Source organism: Marmota monax, unplaced genomic scaffold, assembly GCF_021218885.2.
Source record: "Marmota monax isolate L192 unplaced genomic scaffold, Marmota_monax_Labrador192_F-V1.1 WCK01_AAM20220418_F8-fsc00220, whole genome shotgun sequence".
Lineage (NCBI taxonomy): Eukaryota > Metazoa > Chordata > Mammalia > Rodentia > Sciuridae > Marmota > Marmota monax.
The window spans coordinates 1,820,013-1,845,229 of record NW_026693909.1 but is presented as its reverse complement, the minus strand read 5'-3'; the positions used below and the strand labels follow the sequence as shown (position 1 = coordinate 1,845,229).

The window sequence follows — 25,217 nt, the reverse complement described above, 5'->3', positions numbered from 1 at the left end:
CAGGCCACCGGGTGATTCCAGAGACTTACACATCAGGTGCTGCTGTGTGTCAGCACGTCCCGGAGCTCTCAGGTGTCATCTGCGCCTGTAGCAATGCTGTGAATAGGTCTAGTGATGTTCCCATGTCACAGACAGAAAGGGAGTCTCCAGGGGACAAGCAGCAAGGCTGAGGGCCGTGACTTGAGGACAAGATGGTGTGTCTAGATACATCCCTGGGACAAGAGCATACAGGGTGGAAATGACTCTGAATCAGGGCACAAAGCTTGGGGCTGCCACCCCCGCTGCATATCACTGCTGTGCTCAGGGGTCACAGCACTGCGGAAGGCATCAGACACTAGGTGACAGGGAGGGACAGCTCTGTTACCTGGCCAGTAGCCTGGAATCTCCAGGAGGGGTAGTAAAGAGCTTCACCCAGGTCCTTGGGGCAGCCCCATTCCTACACCCACATTGCAGTGAGCCCCACTCCCGAGGGTAGAGCCCCACAGCCCTCCAGCTGGATGTTGAGCCAAGAAGTGAGCAGCGCCTGCTCTAGAGCCCGTCTCCGTGGTATATCCTACCTGCCAAGCTTGCCTTGGCCCGAGATCATGTTCTTGCTGGCCTCAGGATCCCTGGCCACACCTTGACCAGCCAGGTCTCAGCCACCTCACCTGCAGTGTCCTGCTACCCCTGCGTCTCCCTGCACTTGGCCCTGTGGCTGCTGAGACCCAGCTCGGGAGTGTGATAAGCATCCCTAGGGGAAAAGGACATGGCTAGGAGACATTCTGAAAGACTTTGATAAAAGAAGCCATTTGTGAGAACAAATTAGGAATTACCCCGGGACCTTACAGAATAGGGGCATAAGTTAAAGTACGGGTTCTTTGGCAAAATGTAAGCAATCTTAAAATTTTATCGTTACTTGTATTTAGTGACAAAACCGAACACTGCATTATATCAGTAGTGTAACTGCTTTCTGTTAAACCCTGTTATACATGGAGGGCCCTGCCAAGCAGGGCCCTGGCAGGTGTGGATGGCACTGACGTGGCAGCTCTCTATTGTATAGTCTGGCAGAGATCCCTTCTGTAATTGGAAATTCACCTGTAGATTTTCCAAGCCTACAAAGCCCTAAAAAAAAAAAAAACTACTTTTAAAAACGGAATCTTTGCTGGAGGTGATGGCTCACGCCTGTAATCCCAGTGGCTCTGGAGGCTGAGGCAGGAGGATCATGAGTTTAAGGCCAGCCTCGGCAACTGTTTTAGTCAGCGCTTCTTGCTACTGTGACTAAAAGACCTGACCACAATTTTAGGGGAGCAAAAGTTAATTTGGAGTTCCATTTTGGGGGCTCGAGGTGAGGCAGAACATCACGGGGGAAGAGTGTGGCAGAGGAAAGTGGCTCACATGATGATCAGAAAGCAGAGAGACGCCACTCACCATATACAAGATCTGTACCTCAAAGGCACGCCCTCCATGCCACGTCCTACTGCCAAACCGTACCACCATCAGTCACCACTCAATCCCGTTAGGGGATTAATTCACTGATTGGGTTAAGGCTCTAATAACCCAGTCATTTCTCACACATAAGTTTTTGGGGGATATCTCACATCCAAACTCCAGTAGCAGCTTAGCAAGACCCTGTCTCAAAATAAAAAATAAAAATAGTTGGGAATATGGCTCTACTTTTTAAATGCCCCTGTTACCAAAAAAAAAAAAAAAAAAAAAAAGGAATCTTATGGTTAAGGCACTGTTTGTCATGAATATAAAACTGAAAAGAAATGAGATAATTGGGCATTTCTACTGTTTTTTTCCTACAATACTGAGGACTGAACCCAGGGTCACCTTACCATTGAGGTACATCCCAGCCCTTTTTATTTTTTATTTAGAATGACGGTCTCAATAAGTTTGTGAGCCAGGCCTCAAACTTGCAATCTTCCTGCCTCTGCCTCTGCCTCTGCCTCTGGAGTTGCACTGGTATTACAGGTGTGCCTGCTGCTCCCAGCTTTAACTGGGCATTTCTTTACATGACAAAAACATAACTGGTAGAATTCCCTAAGGTTCAATACCTGGATTTGATCTCATTTGATGTTTTTTAAATGGTATGGTACTTTCCAACACTCACGTACCTGAGACTGACTCCTACGTGTGACGCAGTGCAGCCCACAGGGTCGTTCTTATTGAAATAGCCCAGCACTGAGGTAATGTGATTCAAGCAGTTGCACCCCTGCCGTGCACTGAGCACTCGTTTGGGTGGGCTGGTAAAGGGTGTGAGGATCCAGAGGGTGTTGGAGAAGCCTGGACCATGGGGGCTGCTCACCTCATGTGGGATCCAGGATACAGCCGCTACCTTCCTGGGCTTGGGCTCGTCTGAGTGCTGGGAACTGTACCAGGGCCTCATGCCTGCTAGACAAGCACTGTGCCTCTGAGCTACATCCTCAGCCCTGAGAGCTGTTCTTAAAGGAAGTCTGTCCAGCCTCCAGTTAGACAGACAGTACTGTCTGTCTTTGCAAGAAGACCACACAGCTGGACATTGCAGAGTGACACCAGGGTGTCAGCAGGACTTCAGCTCAAGGACCTTATCCAACTGGCACTATGTGAGTCACAGCTGGTACTCCACCAGCTTTGCCTGGCCTGGCATTTTAGCATGCAGGCTGAGGTCCTCCTTTCTTATTCTCTCTCAGCCTGGGCATCACCAGATCCTGAGTCCCTGTCTGGCTTCAGTTCCCTGACCTGCAGATGTTCCCCGTCCCTGGCTGAGGAGCTCAGTGCAGAAGACTGTGTCCTTTCCTGTGCCCTCCCTGTGCTTTCCTGAGCATGGAAGGCTAATATGGGCACGCGCATGTGGCATACTGGTTTAAACAGAAGCATAGACATCCATGGCTTATCCTCCACCCTGTGGGAGCCTGGGGCAGGGGTCACCACTAGGAGCAAGGACAGGCTAGTGGGGATGGTGCCCCGAGGAAAGAATACCTAATGACATCATAGGGTCAGGGATGGTTCCCTGGAAAGTGAGAGTGGTGGAGGTGGGATGTGGAGACAGCTTCTGACCTGATGGTGACAAGTGCCAAGAGACAACTCTGCAAGGGCCTAAGAGAGCAGGGCTGTGGCTGGAGCAGAGGGAGCCCTGGAGGTCTGGGACTGTGGTGTAGTGGATGAGGAGTGGCTGGCCCACCACAGGGAGCCCCACAGACAGCGACTGGAGATGAGTCAGAGAGGAGAGCCCTGGGCCTGGGTGGTGGCAGGGCTCAGGTCTCACAGGTGTTTCCTCTCGGCACTGATGGGATTTGGTGAGTCTGCAAGAGGCTGGAGGTCAGGGCCTCTTGTTTCTCTACTAATGACAGTGGGGCACAGTGGGAGGAATGGGCAGAGTGCTGGAACTTCTTGTGAAGCCAGTGGACAGCGAGAAGCTGAGCATAGAGTCAGGAGAGACTCAGGACAGGCTTGGGGAGCCAACATCCAGATGAGGACACATTGGCAGCCCATTGAGCACCCACTAGTCCCAGACCCTCTCCCAGAAGGTCAGCACACAGGCCTCACTGACCCTCACCAGGATGCTAGTTGCCCAAAGCCCAGGGCAACCTGGCCAAGAGGCAGGTTCAGACCCTGACTTCACTTCCAGAAAGCCCACGCTTACCCGCTCCACCTGGAGGTGGGCAGGTGGCACATCCACAGGAGTTGAGAGAAACAGGCCTGGAATGTAGTCCCTGCCTCATCAGGTCCAAGTCAAGCTCTGGCACAAAGCTCCATGGGTGTCACCAGCCCATGCAGACTCCAGGGAAGGCAGGCCAGTGTGTTCTCTGCACGGGATCCTGAGCTTCTTAAGGGCAGAGTCCTCCTCTGGAAGGAGTATGTAAAGGACGGCTTTCTCAGAACCCTGCAGAGGCGTGAAGCGGCCCGAGCTCTCAAGCACACCAGCATCCCACCAGGTGGATCCAGTGTCAACCCAGCTGGGGCCTCCAGGCAGCCTTGAGCCTCTCCCTTCTCTGACTCTTTCCTGCAGCAAACCTTACATAGGCCCTGTGCCTCCCGCATGCGGGAACAGGAGGCCACACCACCAGGCCGGTGGGGGGGTGAGCAGGTCACTGATAGAACTTTCCCTGGCTTGAGGGGCCCAAGGAGGGTGGCTCAGAGGAGGGTGGGAGGAACACAGGCAGGAGGCAGTAGGCCTCTCAGCAGAGCAGACTCCAGGATCCTCAGGGAGCTCCCTGGCCGTGGTGTGGCTATGGCAGAGACGGGCTCCGAACAGCCCCATCAGCAGCTGCACTCAGAGCTTTAAATCCCAGAAGCCAAGCACCCAGTTTTCACACAGGAGCCAGAAATTCATGTTTTTATGTGTAATTATCTTATTTTTTAGATATTAAACTTAATACAATATTTTTAAAACATTCTGAAAGCAAAACTAAACATATTCATAGACAGAAGCAGCCTGCAGAGTGTGCATTAAGAGCCAGGCTGTGAGGGCTGGGGCTGTGGCTCAGTGGCAGAGCACTTGCCTTGCTCATGTGAGGCACAGGTTCAATCCTCAGTACCACATAAAAATAAATAAATAAATAGAGGGGGCGGAGAGAGAGAAATTAAAATTTTTTTTTTTCAAAAATAGCCAGGCTGTGGATGCTGAGGACGGAACTTCATGCCATGTTCCCCACACAGTGCCCCCGTCCCCAGGCATGCTCAGCAGCTGTGTGCATGGGGAGGAGGGAGTCCACAGGAGCCCTGGCCAGCCTCCACTGGAGTCTTTGTCTACCTTCTTCCTGAACCCCAGGTCTCAACTATGCACACCTGGAGGCCTCTTCCAGGTTGGGATCCCTTACTGCAAGACCTGATGTCACAGCTTCTCGTCTCCATGCTGGGAAGTGCCAAATACATAAAAGCAAAGGATTCTCATGCAGAAATTGGGGTGATGTGGCTGTAGGGAGGAGAACTGCACGCCTTTGACATGTCCTCCCTGGCGGGGATGGTGCCAGCCTGAATCTGAAGTCAGTCCCATTAGATGCTGAGAACAATGCCATGAATCTGCTTTGATTGGGATTCCAGTGTAGAAATCGGGCTTTAGCCTTAATGGAGAAACATGCGGTAGTCAGAGAAAGGCTTCAAGCCTCTGATGGGACACCAGGACAGAAACAGGCTCACAGCCAGCATCTTCTCCACCAGGTTCTGGTGGCCTCCTCCTGGCTTCCTGGGGTCAGGGCAGCTCTAAGGGCCTGGAATTAAACCTGACCTGAAGGCAGAGCTGCAAAATTCCAATCCCCTTGCATGGTTGGCTTCCACGAGCAGCATGGCTTGCCTCAGACCAGGTGTCACCATCAGTGGCTTTTCCTGCCTTCCCCCTCCCGTCCATTGTGTGGGGATGTTGCTTTGCAGAGGCCTTCACTTCCTGTGGGAGTTGACCCCGTGCACAGGGTGTGTGTGGGAGAGGAGAGGCAGGTGCACAGCGTTGTGCCTGCACCACTTGCTCTTTCTTCCAGGGTTCCAGACTTATGTTTGCACTTAGGTTTCCCAGAGACTGGCCTCAGCACTGCTTGATCTCCAGGCCCTGGCTGGCTCAAATGATTTCTCAGTAGCCATCACCACTCTATAAGACCGGTGTGCCCACTGTTAGAGATTTCCCCCACACTCTACTAGGAATGCCCAGGTGCTCACTAGTGTAACTCTAAGGAAACCACCACAGTTCCTGTTACCAGCGAGTCAGGGGTCTGGGCACAAGCATGAGCATTCTGGAAGACTGGAGAGCCCCAAGGCTGCTTACCCTGAGCATCGCAGTCTCACAACAGCTCAGTGCAGCAGAACACAGGGCCACTCTGGGTGCACAGGAGCCCCCGCCCACACTGGAGGCTGACATGTGAGGTCTCAGCACAGCACCCTCCCCAAAGGGCAGCCTGTCCCTGTCCTCTGCTTGGACTACATTTAATGAGAAGCCAGTCAACTCAACCATAGTACAATGTTCTAGATCTAGAGAGTCAGGCATGGCAATACCTTTTATTTCTCTATAAAATTATTTACCATTTTTATGCTAAGTCAGAGAAAAGAAGGATGTGGCCCCTGGTAGAGATACTTGGGCTCTGCTCTCTCCAAGGTGTACAGCCAAGCCCTCTTGAGGAGACACTGCTTGGTGTGTGGAAACCCTCTATAGCTGTTTGCCTTCCTGCCCTAGAGGGTCTTAGACACCTTTAAGATATAGACTAGTTGTAACCCTAATCCAATGACTTTACAGGCAGGCCCTCCTCTCCCCATCTCATCCGTGTGCTAGCAGCACAGGCTGGATGGTTCCACAGTGTCAGCGACCTAGGCCTGCACCCATCCTGCAGGCCCATGGTCTCCTGTGGCAATTCTCTGCCCCCAGCACCCGGTGATGAAATTAAGCAGCACATGGGGTTCTTTCTCTCCTCATAAAGACTCCACAGCACGTGCATCCCCAGGGAGCACGCAGGAAAGAGCACTGGGAGTAGATGATTCAAAATCTAGTTACTGTATTCCTTGGGTGGTGATGGAGAGGCTGAATTTTTAGCGGGGGGGGGGGGGGGGGGGGGGGGGGAGAGAACAAAGCCTAACAAAAATTGAGGTTAAAACATAAAGTAATGTACATTTACACTTTGCTTCAGGCTGGGGAGCTGGTGATGAAGTACTCAGAGCCCATTTCCTGTTCAATTTTTGATGCAAAGCCATCAGGGAGTCATTTCCTTCACTCTCAATTTCAGGGGTCCTGAAACCTTGCATTTCTCTGCGGTAATAACCTGTGCTTTCTGCTGTGATTGATCAGTGCAGATGGAGGCCGCGCCGACCCAGGAGGTTTTCCTGAGCCCACTGCCTGGGCACTTGCCATCCAAGGCCTGTTTCCCAAAAACCCAGTCTTCCAGGCGGGTGACTCATCGCAGCAACCAGCTCTTAGAAAGTCCCCTGCTCCTTGCTGCTGGGGAAGGGGGGAGCCTGGTCCAGCTTTCAGCTGGGCACAGACTCCTGCCAGCCTGGCTCCTGAGCACCCGCCCTGCATCCCACGCAGAGCCTCCCACTGTGGGAGGTGCAAACACAGACACCTCCTGCCACCGGCCTAGCTTCTGCTCCTGCCTGGGTGCCAGCAGCAGACTGGCTGCTGCAGTTGCCCACTGCCACAGTCTCAGGTTTTTATAGGACCTGCTTTCCCACTTGTCTGTAGCTGAGAATCCCAAATTAAGACTACAAGTTCAGTTGGGTTTTATCTGAGAAAATGCAGCCAGTTTTAATCAACTGATTTAATGCTCCTCAGAGAGCACTACTGCTCTGCTGTCAAAACGGTTCTCACACAGTTTTAGAGTTTGATGGTGACACCGAGATGACCTAATCTGGCCCAGAGAGTGCCAGATTGCCCAGCAAGCCTCATCAGTCCCACCTCTGCCAGGGATCTGGCCTAGGCCCACATGTGTCCCCTGTGGAGGCCTGGGGAGCGGGTGTTCTGGTGACTGTCTTGGCACTTGTTGTTCAGGGGTCCTGGGTGTCCTCAGTCAGCCTCTTTTCTCCTCAGTACCTTGAGCAAAGGTTCTCCTGTCTTGCTCTCTGGTCCACAGCCCTGTGCAGCTGTTGTGTCGGTCGGTGACCTAAGCCACAGCCCCTCCTCAGCTTTGTCCCCACCATGTCTTTCACACAAATGAGAATAAAACCATCTGGAGCTGCTTTCCCAGTGCAGGAAATGTGGCAGGCTCAGCCCCGGCTCCTGGGTGGGATGCACGTGGGGTCTCAGGTCGTCAGGAGCCATCTCCCCAGCGGGGTGGGATGTGAGAAGTGTGTGTCCCCAGTGCAGTCTAGGATCTTGCAGTTGCTGGGCCTTGCTAATGGATTCCATTTCTTTCTGCCTGAGTATTCCAATGCCAAGCAGCTTTCAGCTCTGCACTGCGAGGTGGCCTGTGAATGTGCTTGGCCTTACGGCAGAGCCACTGGTGTCCAGCCCTGGCTATGACTGTTGCCGGACTATACTGGGCTCAGAGCCGGTCAGACACACTGTGCCCCCTTCTCATCACCATTCCCTGAACTTGTACACTTATTTCTGACTCCTGAAATTGAAGCTTGTATTTGATTAAATGCAAGGCATCCATACAGAGTTTAATTGCAATAATTGACTTTGCTTCTGTCTCAACAGAGTAGATACCTCCCTCAATGCAGCCGAGGACCGTTTGCCTACAATCTGGGTTTATTGAGCATATGGGAGCTATTTATTGCCTGGGGTGGGAGCTGTGTTTGATTATCTCCTGATTGCCTCTTAATTGTCAGCAGGGAGGGGCTGCTGTACAGAGTGCCAGTCTTGGGGTGCGGTGCCGTTCAGGCCTTTGAAGATAAAAGGAGCTCTTTAGGCCCTTTGTTCAGCTTAAATTTTTCCATTCTTGTTTTGGTCCTTTATTAAAGACAGAAAATGCCCTTTTGTCTGCCAGCATGCCGTCCCACTAGTCTAAATAAAAAAGGTTGGGTCCTTGAGTCTTGTGAAGTTACCAGAGGATGCTGTTGTTGCAGAATGAAACCCAGCAAACCATCCCCACGTGGTTTCTGCAGGAAAGTGTTTCTCAAGGAGGGGCAAGTAGGGATGAAGGCACCTGCACACCTGTGGGCTGGGGGCCTACCGAAGCCAGCGTCATCTCAGGGTCTCATGAGGACCTGTGCAGGAGATGCCATCCTTACACCTTCATGGATGGGGAAGCTGGTCCTGGAGAGATGGAGCCAAAGGCTGGGCCCAGAGCCTGGTGCAGCCCAGCCTGCTGTGTGGTCACTGTGTGGCTTCACACAAATGGTGGCCTTGGAAGACCTGCCTCCTCCTGATGAGGAGTGAGGGGGAGGGTCTGCTGTCCCAGCCGTGGCAGAGCGGGGCCCGAGCCAGGCAGCCCCTGTGGTCCGGCTGCTTCTCTCCCCATCCTGTTCTCTTTAAGCCCTGCCGGCTGCTCTGGGCACAGCAGTTGCACTCCCTCTCATTCAACAAGTGTTTGTTGAAGACCTACTGTGTGCTGGGTACCCAGCAAGCAATCAGGCATGGCTGGATACTGGGGTACCTGCTGGTGCTAGAGCCACAGAACTGGAGAAGCTGGGAGGCACTGGGACCACCAAGCTTTCGTCCCTGGTGGAGGCCAAGAGTGGTGGGAGCTTCAGGGCTGCTATCAAGGCTTGAGGCAAGGCATGAGAGGGGCCAGCAGAGAAGACTGGCTCCTGCAGAAGCAGCAAGATACCAGGGAGGGCAGGTGAAGGCTGGGGAGTGCAACGGGACGCCAGGTGAAGCTACGGCCAAGTCCAGGGACTCTGGGAACTGGCTGGGAGGTGCTAGGTCCGGTTCAGTTGCCCCTACTGGTCCTGCAATGGATTCTGGGTCTGGAGCCATCAAGGGGGTGAAAGTCTGTTTTAAATGGCATCTGGGGGCGTCAGTGAGCCAGTAGTGCCAAACACTTTGCCTGAGGGTGAGTGTGCAGGACAAGGCCGCCCCAGCCTGCAGAGGAGCTGCCTGAGCACTCACTGTGACAAAGGGGCCAAGGGAGCCCTAGGAAGTCGGGAGTACTCTTGAGGGGACAGAGCCTCTGCCATGTCAACACGACAGGGGTGCTCCCGTGATGGGTGAAGGGACACTGTTGCTGAGGAGCCTGGCTGGCTCTGTCCAGGAACAGGAAGGGAGGTGAGGGAAGTCATGCAGAAATCTAGAATCCTAGAAGCCCCACTGTGGACATCTCAGAACTTGACCTCAGGGACCTCCCTACAGACCCCTGCCCTAGTCCTACTCCAGTACCAGGTACCCATCACACTCTCCAGACCTTCACCTGCAGTAGGGCCCACACAACACCCTACTGTGACCTGCAGGATCTAGGCTGTCACCTCTGGTCACCTGCTCAGCTCCCTTTGTCCAGCTTACTTAGGCTAAACCAGCCCCTGGCCTCCGCTCCTCCTCTCCCTCAGTTTCCATGTGGCCAGCTCTGTCCTCACCCAGATCTCTTTACCTAACCTTGCCTGCATGTATCCAAGCAGGGGAGAGGCAGAGAACAGCACAGCTGGGAGGTTTCTGGTGATGCCTCCATGGAGAGTCATCACGCAACAGTGAGGTGGAGCCTGCAGGGTGTGGGCTGCTTCCCTAGGCATGGCAGAGTGTTGCTGGAGAAGGGGCTGTCCTCCTGGATCCCGCCCTCCAGATGCCTGGGCGTAAGCCTCGGCCCAGCTTGTTAATGAGTGAGCAGAGCAAGCACCTTTCCTAGACTGCCATTCCTGTCCCTGGTCTTACCTCCATGACTGCAGGGGGCTGGAAGAGGGGAGGGAGGGCAAGGGACCAAGCAGAAGGTGAAGCTGGGAAAGCAAGCAGGGCCTTCCAGAACCTTTATGGCCAGCTGCGGGCTGATATGCTTGGCAGGCAATGCTGGGTGCCCAGCCACATGCCATGTCAAGTATTTAGCTCAGCTAGTCCCCAGCAGGAAGGGAGAGCCAGTGGAGCTGGCCCAGGGACATCTGTCCTCCCTATGTCCTCCTTCAGGGTCCAGGTGCAACTCATCCTGTGGAGGGGCTGTGAGCAATGCCGGGGCATGCTGAGCACTCTCCCCACTAAGGAAGGGGGCTGCCCTCTGTGTCACATCTGCAGGCAGTGTGGCCCCTGCAGAGAAACCGGGACAGAGGATGACATCAGCAGCTCCCAGGCCATCACTTGCACCTTTTGTCCCATGTCCTCAGCCACAGGCCTGCCTCCATTTGTTTTCTAGAAAAGGAAGCCAATAGCCATGGTTTGGACACAGTAAAGTGAAGAAGGAAAGAAAGGGCCAGGTCTCACGGCCCCACAGGCTGCTCCACGCATTAAGGCACCGTGCGAGATCAGGGGGATGCCCATTCTGCCACAGAGGGGAAGGCACCCCATGGACTGCAGGGTTGAAGCAACCCTGGGTGATAGGTCAGCGATGCTGAAGGGGGGCTGGGAGGAGTCTGGGCACCTGTAGCCGTGCATGGTGCTGTGCTGTCCCAGTGCCAAGCCAGATGGCCCCTGGCCTGAGCCTGCACAGTTCTTCTCAGGAGGGGTTGGCCTTGGCTCCACAGTCACGGAGGGAATCGCTGTTGCTGTGGCTTCCCTACAAGTCTACACTTGTCCTGTGGGCTCATAGTTCATAAGACTCAACAAAATTACGCCCAGATCACACCCAGGCCAAGCTCAAACCCTGACCTGTGTGGCTTCAGCCCCAAGTTCTCCTGTCCCTTTGTGCTCTTGGGTCCTTCAGAAGCAGTAAGGAAGAGAGAGACCTGGCGAAGAGCCTTACATAAGAGCAGCCAGCCTGCTTCCAGACACCAAGTCCCCGTTCCCCTGATTATGTAAGAGGATGTGTTTATGCAGCCACATAAATCACCCTGCAATGGGCTTGTGTGCCTGAGCCACGGAATTATTGAAGAATGGAACACAGGGCTGGCTCGAAGCTGGGAGAGGGTGTGGGCATCTGCTTAGTGGGGTCACAGCCTGTGCTCTCCAGACAGACCAGGGTGCACTGCCAAGGACATGCAGCTGTGAATGTGCTGAGCTGAGTCCTGACACCCCCAGAGCCTGGTGAGAATAGCCAAGTCTACCATGGGGACAATCCCCTTTTACCTCAAATAAGCACCACCTGTCCTGTCCTGAAGGACCATCAGCACACTCCTGGCCACCCAGGGCCCAGGCCCAACAATTCAGACCGTGCCAGTGGTAGCCAGGGCCACAGTCCTACTGCAAGGTTTGGGGCAGGTTGACACTGCCAAGGCTCATGTGACGGAGGTCCACAGCCAGGCTGCCTGGCCCCAGCTCCACCACAAGGGCACTGCAGCCTGGAGCAGGCAGATTGTGTGCCACAGAGGGTCACATCAGAGTTGGGAGCCACCGTGGAGGGCCAGTACCACTGTATTTTTTTGTTTCACTTAGAAGAAAGCAGACAGGCCAGAGTCAGAGTACAGCAGTCCCAGTGGTGCCTGCGCTGGGGCCGACAGGACAAGCCCAGCACAGCCTCCCAGCTTCCAGGCCTCTCCCCAGAACTATCTGCAAGGGTCTGGTAGTTCCTCTGCCCGTGGGACCCCTCGCCAGAGGCTACACACTAACGCTATTGATGCTCCCTCTGTTCTCTCCCCAGGCAGGCCTGGGACCTTGCTGTGGACATTTGTCTCTCCCAGTTGCCCACGATCATTGAGGAAGGCACTGCCTTCAGGGTGAGTCCCTCCAGGGCAACCTGGGCATCTGCTGTGATTGTTGCTTCCTGGGCACCTGCTCCATAAAAACCTCAGTCTGTGTGGGTGTCAGAGATTTGGTTCACCCACCTGGGAAAAAAATATACTGACCAAAGTTTACAAGACTGGGTCAACCCAGGGTTAAAATTAATTTTTTTTTAATTGTAGATGGACACAATGCCTTTATTTTATTTATTTATTTATTAAATATGGTGCTGAGGATTGAACCTAGTACCTCACACATGCTAGGCAAGTGCACTACCATTGAGCCACAACCCCAACCCATAAAGTTAGATTTTGAAGTGGTCACCTTTTAAAAACTTACTCCGGGGGCTATTGCAGGAGGATTGCAAGTTTCAGGCCAGCCTCAGCAACTTAGTGAGACCCTGTCTCAAAACAAAAAATAAAAAAGATTGGTGATATGACTCAGTGGTAGAACACCCCTAGGTTCAACCCCAGTACCTCCAAGAAAAGAAAACGCAGATCTTAGTGTAAAGCATTGCTCTGAAGAGTCTGCTCTTCTTCATGCAGATGGCCTCCTCCCCAGAGCAGCCCTCATTTCATCCTCTGCCCTCTCAGCAGGGTGAGTTGTGCTTTCCCTAAGCCTGGGGCACAGAGGCTCACACATGGAAGCCTCTGAGGGCTCCCTCCCATCACACAGGCATCCCAACCCCAAGCCACACTGCAGGTGGCAGAAGCCTAGTCTCTCTGGCTCTGCATAAGTTGCAGCTGGCTTCACTCACAGCACTTGCCTGCAAGTGAATTGGACATGATACCAGGGTCCTCACTGCAATACCCAGAGGCCCACTTGGTTTTGCGTTTGTGATGTGAGGCATCAAGTTTGAATAACCCTGTCCCTATCCTCAAGAATCTGTGAGAAGAAAAGAGGTGCCATGTCAAGTCAGGGCTCAAGGGAGAAAGCAGGAGGCCACCATAGGTACCCAGGGGCCCAGCAACAGAGGCCTGGGTAGGGGCTGGCAGAGGTGATCACATTGAGTGATCACATGCTCAGGCCATCCCATGCTCAGGCCATCCATGAAGCTGAGATGACATAGGGGAGCATGAGGCTGGGTCAACAAGACTGAGTCTTCTCCTGCCACCTGAGAAACTGTTGGGCATCATAGCCAAGAGCCTGGCACCATCATCATGGGCCAGTTAGACAACCTCCCTGTACCTCAGTGTCCTCATTCAATCCAAAGGGCCTAGAGCATTAAAATGAGTTTGTATACCCAAAGGGCTTAGGATGGGACCCTGGCATGTTCACAGTCAGATCGCTGCTCACAAACACCAGTGGCCAGAGTGTCTCACCCTCAAATCAGGCAGGAGGCACCAGTGGCCAGGGAGAGCTCAGCTCACCACCAAGGTACTGTAACCTTTAATACCTGTCACCATGGCCTGGAGGCCTGGGCCTGTGGTATATGTGAACATGCACGCATGTATGGCATGCTCAGAGGCGTGCATGTGGGGTGTGTTAAATCGCCAGATGCACTTTTTTTTATATTTCTTTTATTGTTGCATTATAATTGTACATAATGGTGAGGTTTGTTGTTGAATGTTTCCACATGCACACAATATGCTGATATAATTTGGCCAGTATCACTCCCCTGCCCTTCCCCGCCATACTCCTTTCCTCTATTCTACTGATCTCCCTTTGATTTTCCTGAGAACACCACACCACCACCACCACCACCACCACCTTTCTTTTCGCTTTTCCTCCCTAGAGTTCACATATGAGAGAAAATATATGACCTCCTGAGATTTGGTTCACCCACTGGGAACCAGGGTGCTTAACATAACGTTCTCCAGTTCCATCCATTTTCCTGTAAATAACCTAATTTCATTCTTCTTTGTGGCTGAATAAAACTTTGTTGTGTGTATATGCCATATTTTCTTTATCCATTTATTCCTACTCAGGCTTGTTCTCAGTCTTGATTCATGTGGTACATCATTGCTATCTTTTCACTTTTAGACTGTAGCTGAAATCTTAGTCTCTTGCAAACAACATTAAGTCTTGTTTTTTAATCTATTCTGCCAGGCAGTGTCTTTTAGTTGGAGAGTTGAACACTGATGTTCAATATTTTTATAGGCAGAAGTTTATTCCTGCCATTTTAGTTTATTTCTAATGTTTAGTAAAATAAACATTTCTCATCTGCATGGCCACTCTTCAATGGAAATTTGTCCATTTGTGAGCTCTGGAGTTTGTTTTTATTTCTTCTTTAAGTTCTGTAGCACTGGCTTAGGAGTGAGGAATTCTTTGGGTTTCTGCTTAACTTGGAAGAGCTTTATTTCGTCTTCAATTTTGAAGGATAGTTTTGCTGGATATAGTAGTCTTGGTTAACAGTTATTTTCTTTCAGGATTTAGAACACATCATTCCAAGCCCTCATGGATCATATTAGAGTTTGTGCTGAGAGATCAGAAGTGGTTCTGATTGGCTCGCCTCTAAATGTGTCCTGATTTGTGTTTTTTTTCTTGAGGCTTTTAAAATTGCATTTTAATTATAATGTGTCATGGAGAGAGGTTTTTGTTTGTTTCTTTGTTCTAATCTTGTCTGTCTATTTGAGGTTCTGCATGCATTCTATATCTGGATGTTCATTTTATTCTCAAGGTTTGGGAATTTTTATATTATTTCCTGGGGAAGTTATCTGTGCTATTAGCCTGCATCTCACAATGCTTTTCCATTTTGTTGATTCTTCTTACATTTGGTCTCTTAATGTCCCAGAATTCTTGTATAGTCTGATCATGGTTACTTATTTTCCTTTCTTTGGTACTGTGTGATGTTCAAGGCTGGCCACTTTGTCTTCCAGTTCTAAGACTCTGTCTTCAGCATGGTCTACTGTATTAAAGAGACTTTCAACTGAACATTTTATTTGATTTATTGTGTCTTTTGTTTTCAAGATATCTATTTGGTTCTTTGTCAATATCTCCATCTCCTTATTAAGTTTCTCATTCATATCCTGTAATGACTTCTTGATTCATTCAGTTGTTTTCCTATAATCTCTTAGAATTCATTGATTAGTTTTATAATCATCATTTTGAGTTCTTTATCTGGTATTTCATCCATTTTGGTATCTTTGGGTTCAGTTGCTGATAAATTATGAACTTTAGGAGGTATCATGTTACCTTGTTTTTTATATTTCTTGTATTCCTGTGTTGGGTTTTATGCATCTGTTGGGATGGATTTATCTTCCACTCTTATGTGTGAGCCTTTTTATGGCATGGCCTTCTCTTGCCAAAGTGTGTTAGAGTGATATAGATTAAAATCCCTCATTGTGCCAGGCATGCCTATAATCCCAGCAGCTCAGGAGGCTGAGGCAACATGATTGTGAGTTTAAAGCCAGCCTCGGCAACTTAGTGAGATCCTGTCTCTAATAAAATATAAAAAAGGGTTGAGAATGTGGGTCAGTGATCAAGCACTCCTGTGTGGGGTCATTGTGTGGGGTCAACAGCCTTTGTGTAATTCTGTTTTTGCTCTTGGCATGGATGTCTGTGAGTAGGACCAATGGTCACCCTGTAGCTCTTCCTGCTTGGGGCCTGACTATTAGTTTGGGTATTTGTCTCTTCTCTTATTTGTATTAAAGTATAGCTGAAGTTTCAGAGTGGCCAATTTGTGTGCGGAGCAAAGTGTGCTATCTTTTGGCTGAGTTTAGGTCAACAACAGAGTCTCTACCCTGTGAACTTGTGGTGTCCCTGTAGGTTCCCAGCACCTCACAGAAGAGGGCAAAACAAACAATAGCAAATATCAATGCTAATAATATACAGCATTAAAATAACTATCCTGTGTCTACTGTGACCTCTACAGCACTAATTATCATGAAAACAGGAAGGTGGGGTCAGCAGTTGCCAAGAGCAAAATAGCAAATAACCATGAACTCATCTGGCATTGAAGAAACAGCAGGTCCCAACTCTGCCATCCACAGTACTAATAACCACACCGTGAATAGTGGGGGCAGGAGTGTGTAAACAGAACAGTTCTAAAAGATGGTAGAACACAGTTCATTAAGAGAAAAGAAAACGTGATGGGGAGGTAGCAGAAAGTTTAGAGGGTTCAATGTGAACAGAGAAAGCAGAAGAGCGACAGCTAGTGACGGCTGTAAATGAGGAGAAAAACTAAAGTGAGTAAAGGGGAGAAAAGGACAAGAGATCTGACTGTTAGAGGGACAAGAAAGGAGAGAAACAGAAACACACCAAAATAAACAACAGGAAAAAAAAATGAAAAAAGGATTCTTAATGAAAACTGAAAGAATTGTCCCTACGGAGCTTGCCGACGCTGTCGATGACATGGATGGTCACTGCGTTTGCCAATGGTCTTTTTTCCCATTTCTTCTTGGCTCCTAGAAGTGGTTCTCCCACAGCTTGAATCCCAAGCCACCCAGCAACAGATGCAGTCTTCCTCTAACTGCCATCTTAAATCCACCCACTCTCCTCCCCGGTGGTCTCAGTGCACCCCAAGACTGGAACGACCAGGTGCCCCGAGGGGCAAAGGTGCAACTTGCGCAGTCAGGGGAAGAAATAAAGAAGGTCCACATGCTCCTGCCCTTTTCAGTGCTTTACACTCAAATCAGTCCAATTCCACTCTATAGGTTCTTTTTTTGTTTTGTAATTGTAGATGAACACAATACCTTTATTTTGTTTATTTATTTTTATGTGGTGCTGAGGATGAAACCCAGTGCCTTACAAGTGCAAGGCAAGTGCTCTATCACTCAGCCCCAGCCCCTCTATAGGTTCTTAATCAAGAAAAGTGACAATCCTTAATGCTGGGCACTGCAATAGACAGAATCAATCCAGAGCAAGCAATTCTAAGTTAATTCTGTGCACTGCAAACACACTTAATCATGACAGACATTCCCTCTGCATGCCAGCTCAAGTGCCAGATCTAAGTCCAGCAGATGCGCGGTCACTCAGGCCGCAGTGATCAGGTCAGGAAGCAGTGGAAGCAGGCTTCTCCTGGGGTAGAGCTGACGGCCAGCTGAGGAGAGGGTCCTAAGGAGAAGTTGCTGTTCTCACCAGGGTCCCGATGTGGCCGTAGAGTTTGAGAGCGGTGAGGACGATGCAGAGGAGCAGGCCAACAGCGAGAAGAGTTGGGGTGTCAGTCAGGTCCTCCTGGGGCTCTCCGGCATGTGGGCATCGCGTCGGCTGGCTGAGTGTGTTCATTTGCTCCACCATTTATGCTAAATTTCGGGGTTTCTACTCGCCCTTTCAATCCCTATTAGCCGTTACCAGATTTCTCGGTGACATCTTGCATTCTGGGGTCAAGCCATCTGGTCTGGTGGTTTCCGCCCTTATCTCTCACCTCTGCCTTTATCAAGGTGAAGGCAAATGACAGTGACTTCACTCTGAGTTTTATCAGGGTTGTGGGAAAGTGACTTATTTTATCAGGCTGTGCCGGATGTCAATATTGGAGGGCTTCACAGGTATGCCTGGTAGGGACTTGCAGTTTTATTTTAAAGTGGAGTTACTTAGGCCAAGGCCCTTCTTAGATTAAGGCCATCCTTACACTGAGTCAAGGGCCTTTGAAGAGGACCTCCCTGACCTTTTTGTCTTAGATTGCTCCCCCGTTTTTTTGCCTTTTTTTTTTTTTTTTTTTTTGGTAACATTTTATTGTAAAAAGTTTCAAGATGGAGCAGAGTTGGAAGAACTCTGTAGCAAGCATCCACCTCCACCTCCAAGTCCACCCACACTGCCCTCTCACACATGTTTCTGCCTGTCTACCGCCTTCTGCAGTGAGCACCCACCCCCACCACCGAGTCCACCCACGCTGCCCTCACGTATCCATCTGCCTCTGGGCTGCAGTTGGTACATCTTTTCACGTACTGCAAACTGCCCTGAGCCCTGGCTGCTCCATGCCCTTGGCTCCCCTGTGTGCCGGGTGTATGCCCATAGGCTCTCAAACAAAGGCCTGCCTGCCCACCTTCCACAGGTCTGGGCAGGGACAACATCTTGTCATAGTCACGAGCCTCCCCTAGAGGCTGCCCCACCACTTCCCCACCCTCCAGCCCAGCCAGAGCAGCCTGAAGACCTCGGCTCCTGCAGGAAGGACAGGGCCTTTGCTGCTGACAGGCATTTGGAAAGCCTCACAAGGTCTTGGCTTTTTGTGCTCTGGGCGGCTTCCTCTGTGTTTGCAGGAGATCGGAACTCTCTGCCCCCCACAGGAGAGGTCCCTCCGTTGGCATGTGTGCTCCTCTTGGGCGGAACTCTTCTTTCCAGTGCCAGGCATATTTGCCAAGGACCTTTTCAAGAATCTTGCTACATCATTTCTGGAATCAAGATTCTGCTTTGGGGAATAATTTCACCAAATTGGGATGGTGGGGAAGGGAGGGGCGCAAAACGTTAACATTTCAAGTGAAGGTAGAGCCAGGGTAAGTGGATGTTCTTTGTGCTTCAGGCTCCACTGTACTCGGGCCTGCACTATGAGGGCCACCACAGGAACTCGAGGTGCCCCCTGGAGGTGGAAGGGACAGGTGTTCCACCTGCAGCAAGAGCCACAGCTACACCTGTAGGCCCCCATGCTAATTGGAGGTGGCCAGACTCGACCTCACTTTGTGTGGCTCTACCTCTTGGCCCACAGAAGCAGGCAGGACGTGGCCACCCAGGAAGGTGGCTGTGGCAGGGGCTGGGGGCCCAGGGGTTGCTCGTGTGCTGCTACTTGATTTTGATGCTGCTTACACAAGCATATTCAACCTCTATGTTTAAGATACCTACAACTTTCTAAATGTATGTATGAAAATAAAACTTTAAAAAGGGCTAGTGCTGGTCCACCTCACTGTGACCTTCCTGCCTCAGGCTCTGAGTCTCTGGACCACAGGCGTGGCCACAGGGCCCAGCTGGGCCCTCTCTTGCCCGTCTCCAGGCTGCTCACAAATCCTGCAGCTCCACCTTGTCTTTGGGCTGGAGCGCTGCTGTGTCCCTCCCCTGTGTGGTCAGAGCCACAGAGTGAGTGCTCTGTCGACCCGTCAGGGTGCTGGTGGGGCCAGGGTCCCTAACTCATGCCTCTGCTCATCCCACAGCACAGCCCCTTCTTCGCTGAGCAGCTGACTGCGTTCCAGGTGTGGCTGACCATGGGTGTGGAGAACCGGAGTCCCCCTGAGCAGCTGCCCATCGTTCTACAGGTGAGTGGCTTCAGACCAGGCCTGGCTATAAGGCGTCTGATCACAGAAGCAAGCCAAAGCCCAGAGTCCCCAAGGGCTGGTTTACCTCGGCTGCCTGCGTGTCCCATGATAGCGGTTGGAACACCAGCCCTCTGTGGTGGCTGTGCTCTGGGCCAGATGGTGCATAAATCACACAGATCCAATCAGAAGACCCGGGAGCTGATTGCACATTTATTCCCAACGGGCTTTCCTAGTAAAGTCATTCAATTCCTTCCCCCACCCCCAAGTAAAGATAAATCTGAGGTGGAGTTGCCGCCCTCCCCTCCCATTGGCACTTCAGGAATTGATGAAGTGCTGGTGCCAGCAAGCTGCACTCCACCCAGGCTCCCACAGCGACACCCCCCCCCCCCCCCGCCGTGGAAGCCAAGGTGTGTGGATTAGTCCTGTGAGGAGAGGTGGATGCACGGCAGATTACAGATGTGCCCCTACTTTTTTTTTTTTTTGGGGTACTGGGGTTGAACTCAGGGACACTTGACCCCTGAGTCACATCCCCAGCCCTATTTTGTATTTTATTCAGAGACAGGGTCTCACTGAGTTGCTTAGCACCTCGCTTTTACAGAGGCTGGCTCTGAACTCACCATCCTCCTGCCTCAGCCTCTCAAGCTGCTGGGATTACAGGCGTGGCCACCGCGCCCTGCCATGATGTGTCGCTACAGATGTTCCTGTGAACTTCTTTAGCTGGAGCAACACGGGCCCTGGAAGCCACCAGCTTTCCTTTGCCAGTGGGTCTGTCAGTGTTTTGCTATAAGAAATAGACACTTTCTGAGTGAGCCTTTGAGAGGCCAGTCACTTATACGGCCTGTGTCACACTCACAGTAGATTGTTACCCACTCAAGCAGGATATCAGATTGTTTTGGTTTATTTGTTTTTGCAATGCGGGGGGTTGAACAGAGGTGCTCTACCACTGGACTGCATCTCTATCCCTTTTTATTAATTCTGATACATAGTGTCACTAAATTTCTAAGGCTGGCTCAAACTTGAGATCCTCCTTCCTCTGCTCCTGAGTCATTGGCACTACAGGTGTGCATCACCACACCCAGTTGGGAGATGAGTTTTGGGTGTCCAGCCAGCTGATTTTTGGGTTAAAAAGATAGGATAGGGTGGGAATACTGGGATTTATCACAATAGTGATATTAGAAAGATTTCTCCAAGCTCTTGTCTCAGCATGTATCGACTGGGTCCTGGTTGGGAGAAGCTGTTCTACTCAAGGATGTAGAATTGGCTGTACCCACTCCTGTCAACACAGACACCAAGGTCTAATCACAATATTTTTTGTAATCAGGTACAGCATTTGGATCTGGGGGGAAGCTGTGGTGATTGTCTGGGGGGTTGTGCCAGCACAGGACAGGGAGGAGGTCCCTCCCGTGTCCAGGTAAATCCAAGGCCCTCGGGGTGGAAGAGCACTGTTCCCCCAGGTGGGCTTAAGTCATGGTGCCACCGCCGGGCAGGGCCATGTCATGGGCTACCTGTGCAGGGACGTCCACCTCCCTCCTTCTTACTAAAGCTGCTAACCCCACGTAATGGGCAGCATAGTCCGTCTTCACTGGACCAAAGCTTCCCTGAGTGGCTCCCACTTCTACAAGGTCATTTAAAACAGGCACGGGTTTCTCTCTGTCATGCTGTGGAATACGGCAGCCCTCCCTTCTCTCGAATCTGCTCTGCCCTGCATCAGCCAGCTTTGGGGGTTTGAGAGATTATTCACCTGGCACAAAATGCGATTTCTCCTCATCTAGGACTTTACCCTGAGAGTGCCAGCCAGTAAAAAAGAGTTGGAAGGGTCCTATGTAAATGTGGTAAAATGTAGCAATTGTCTGTTCACGCTGGCATTACCAACCAGTGGGCAACAAAGAACTGTGTGTCATGTTTCACTGTAGATATTTTTGGTGCGTTTTGTATATTATCACTGCTTTTTTTCTGACGTTATAAAAAAGAAAGCAAAAATAATTACTGTTCCCCTTTTGTGCTTTTAGATTAGTTTAAGACCATCCTGGGATAGCAAGGTGACCTATAAACAAAAAAGGAAAAAAATTTTCAAAACAAAACAAAAAATGCAGCAGTAACAATAACAAAACAGAGCTGGATGTCCAGTGGAGGCCAGTGTCCTCATTGAATGGGAACAGGAAGTGGCCAGTGTAGGTACCAGGCGGGCGGTAGGTGGCCATGTTGGTTGTGTTGCTCCCCGTTGCCCTTGCTCTTACTCCTGCAGTGCCGTGGGGCGATGGTGGCCCTTCCCAAAGCGGGGGCTCCATGCCAAGTGTGTGAAACCCAGTTCTTTGGGTTTGCCAAATAACCCTCTTATAAATGGCCTTCTATTGACTTTTTTTCCTAATGTTCCATTTACAATCCATGTCCCTCAGAGACAGAGAGGGCCTCTGGAGCCAACCCTGATGCCAAGAGAAGGGAAATGGCATCTCTCTGTGATAATTTAGGCATGCAGAGCAGCAGACTCTTCATCACTGGGGAAGCCTCTCCCCCAGGCCCTGCCAGCCAGGATCGATGGTAAACTTTAACTAAGGAGGAAGCGAGGAAGAAGGTGGGAGCGCCCGAGGCCGGCTTCGTTCACCCAGCTGGTCACTTCCCCTTTGTTATTTGCCAGAGCCCACACCCTGTCATCTATAAATTTTCCTCTAGTGCCTTGGCAAGTCGGGCATTCTTAACTCAGGGAAGAGCTTTCTAATACAGACTACTTTTTATCAGATCCCCGCTACTTTTCCCATAAGCGAGAGCAAATTTTTTCCACCCACCCACACCTCAGAGAAATCAGCTGATGGGCATCTAGGGTCCAGTGAGAGGTTTCAAAGGCCCGCAGATAATAGGTCAACATGGAAATACCACCCTTCCAGCCAGCCTCTGTCCCTTCTGTACCTTTCCAACTGCAGGTCAGCTGAGGTTGGGGAGAAAGGCATTGCTTGTTCTTGAGGGCAGTTTTCTCCCCTCATCATTGCTGACCACTTCTGCTGACCACGGTCATCTTGTGCACAGCTCTGGAATCCCACAACATTGCAACTCCATGGTGTACTGGGTCTTCTGGCTCTGCAACCTGCTGGGGCTTACCATTCCTGTCTGCCTCCTCCCCAGGTGGCAGGTGAGCAGAGATGGCCCAGGTGAAAGAATGAAGGTCAATATTGCAGAAAAGGAGGACAGAATGATTTCATAGGGTAAAACTTTTGTACTTCTACATGGACCTTGGAAATCAGTGTGAGCATTTCACGAGAACTCTGTTCTCAGTGTACCATTTTATTTCAAATAAATATTGGGTCTGAAAGAACAGGGTTATTAGGTGACAGCAGAGAGCGGCCTAGGGTGCTGTCATCATGCACACTCTGCACACACGTGTGCTCACATGCCTGTGCATTGACATGCGATGCCCACAGCAGTGCTGCTTCCTGGAGTCCCAGGCACACCGCCTGCCAGGCTGGGCCAGAACCTGAGCACTGACTCTGTACACCTGGCCGGTGGAGTTGGACTGCCTCAGCAAGCTCTGCTTTACCTGGCCTTCAGATAGCCACTCTTGGTCCTCAGTCTGGCTTGCCATGGAGGAGAAGAAAACCCCAGCAATGCCTCTGTTGACTGCCACCTATCTCTGTGATTTCCATACTTCCTGGGCTAGCCTGAAACAGGTACTGGGGATTAAACCCAGGGGCATTTAACCACTGGGCCACATCCCCAGCCCTTTTTATTTTTTATTGTGAAACAAGGCCTCACTAAGTTGCTGAGGCTGGCTTTGAATTTGGGCTCCTCCTGCCTCAGGCTCCTGAGTCCCTGGGATGGGAGGCGTGGCCACCGCTTCTGGCTTGGGTTTTTTTTTTTGTTGTTGTTTGTTTGTTTGTTTGTTTGTTTGAAGTACAAATACAGACCAAAGGAGCCACTCTATATTTTGTAACTAATTTTGATTTCTGTTTGGATTTATTTTTTTTTAAATATATGAATCAACAGAAGAAAGAAAAGATATAATGTTTGAACAACAAAAAAAAAAAATACCATTTTTCCCAAAATTTTTCATTGATGTTTATTTCCAAATAAGCATACTTCATGCAGCACAGACTCCTGTGTTGCCCAACGACTTCAGATACCACAGCTGGCCAGAAATGGGCTGGCAAGAACTTACCATGTGCATCAGCACCTCGGGCAGCTCCTCCCAGCATAGGACGCACAATGTCAAGGACCTGCCAAGTGGTCTGCCCCCTCTCCAGGCTGCCCACCTCAGACCAGCCACCTGCCCTTCCCCAGATGCCTTCATCTTTCTCAGCTTCCTGCTGGAACCCTGTAATCCCTGCACATCACCCTCCAGGATATGGCTGCAACCTTCTAGCTGGGAGGGAAACCCTTCCAAAACCCCCAACTAGCTCAGACCTCTGCTTATGTACGTGTGTTGACAGCACTGCGCACCACCCCCATTCGAAGTGAGCAAGGCTGTTAGTGCTTGTCTCCAAGGCTAAGTGACTGACTTCCAGGGATCCTAACTGTCCCTGCTCACCGCCCCACTGCCCAGTATGGTATCTGCACAAAGCAAGTGCCCCGTAACACTAACTGGATGACAGCACATCAGAGGACAGAGATGCTGTGGGTCTGAGGGACTTGGTACACATGTCCTCCAGTATAGACACCATGAAGGAAGAAATCATTATAAATGACTCAACTTGGAGCTGTCCCCTGCAGCCTCTGCCCATGCTAGTGCATGCCACATAGCTCCCACCACCTGCCAAGTGGCCAGCTGTGGACTTAAGGCAGATGTAACCCCAGAACAGTGACAGGGAGACAGTGCATATGTGGGGTTTTCAGATACCCTGTCCTGAGTGAGGAATCAGTCTCCATTAGGACCTCAGGTGTCTAACAGCTTTGTGGCACACCAAGATAAGTGTTCAAGGTAATGTATGTGCTAATGAGTCTTAAGAAGGTGAAGTAAAATGTTCCAAGTTAAAAAAATAAATATAGAATTGGAAATGTAGCACCATGTTAGAGTTCTTGACTGGCATGCATAAGGCCCTGAATCAAAGATTATTTTTTAAAAAATGTACAGAATTTTGACCTGGGTGTGGTGACACATGCCTATAATCCCAGCAACTTGGGAGGCTGAGGCAGGAGGATCTCAAGTTCAAGGCCAGCCTGAGCAACTTAACCTGTCTCAAAAAATAAAAATGGCTGGGATACAGTTCAGTGACAGAGCACTTGCCTAGCATGTGCAAAGCCTTGGGTGTCCTAGTACTGCAAAAAAAAAAAGAGAGAGAGAGAGAGAGAAAAGTAAAACTTTGATATAACAGAAAATACATACAAAATAGATGGCAAAGGGCACTCTCTTTTCATTTACTAAGAACTGTTTATCACTAGGAAAAAGTCAAACATTTAGGACTGCAGTTATGGCTCAATGGTAGAGTGCTTTCATAGCATGTGTAAGGCACTGGGTTCAATCCCCAGCACCACATAAAAATAAATAAATAAAATAAAGGTATTGCATCCATCTACAACTTTAAAAAAAATAAATAGAAAAATAAAGGTATGCATGACTGCTTTACTAGAGAAATAACCTATGAAAGTATTTTTACTAGTTGTGAAAAATTTCAGCTTCAAAGGACAGTTTCACCTACCATATTGTCTTAGAGTAATAGCAATAATAATAATTTGGGTTAGCCTCAGCTTTAATCACTTAGTTTCATGAGGCCCTTGTGGGAGGGTGTTGTGTTGTCCTTGTTTCATAAATTGCCAAATTGGTCTCTGAGGTCAAGTGCCTTCCCAGGGCCACAGCCCCATGAGGTGGTACTGCTTGTGTGGAGGGCAGATGGCCCCCCTGGCAAGTGGTTTGGTGACACAAGTACAGAAGCTTTGACAGTGTCATTTTGCTTCTTAAGTTTATCCTAGGGGAGAAGCTCTTGTGGGTGTGCAGAGTCGTGCTGGTTAGGAGATTCATCACAGCATCATTTATAACAACATTTTATGATAATTTAAAT

At 50.3% G+C, this 25,217-nt stretch overlaps 1 protein-coding gene across 2 annotated transcripts in view; it reads left to right on the top strand.

Annotated features, from left to right (window-relative positions):
* The window catches only part of Rptor (regulatory associated protein of MTOR complex 1), a 339,912-nt gene that overhangs the window by 233,884 nt on the left and 80,811 nt on the right, over positions 1-25,217 (top strand). For both annotated transcript variants that reach the window (XM_046463332.2, XM_046463333.2), the window contains 2 exons: positions 12,033-12,108; positions 19,132-19,233. In XM_046463332.2, the coding sequence (XP_046319288.1) occupies positions 12,033-12,108; positions 19,132-19,233 (178 nt within the window). The remainder of the gene's footprint in view (positions 1-12,032; positions 12,109-19,131; positions 19,234-25,217) is intronic.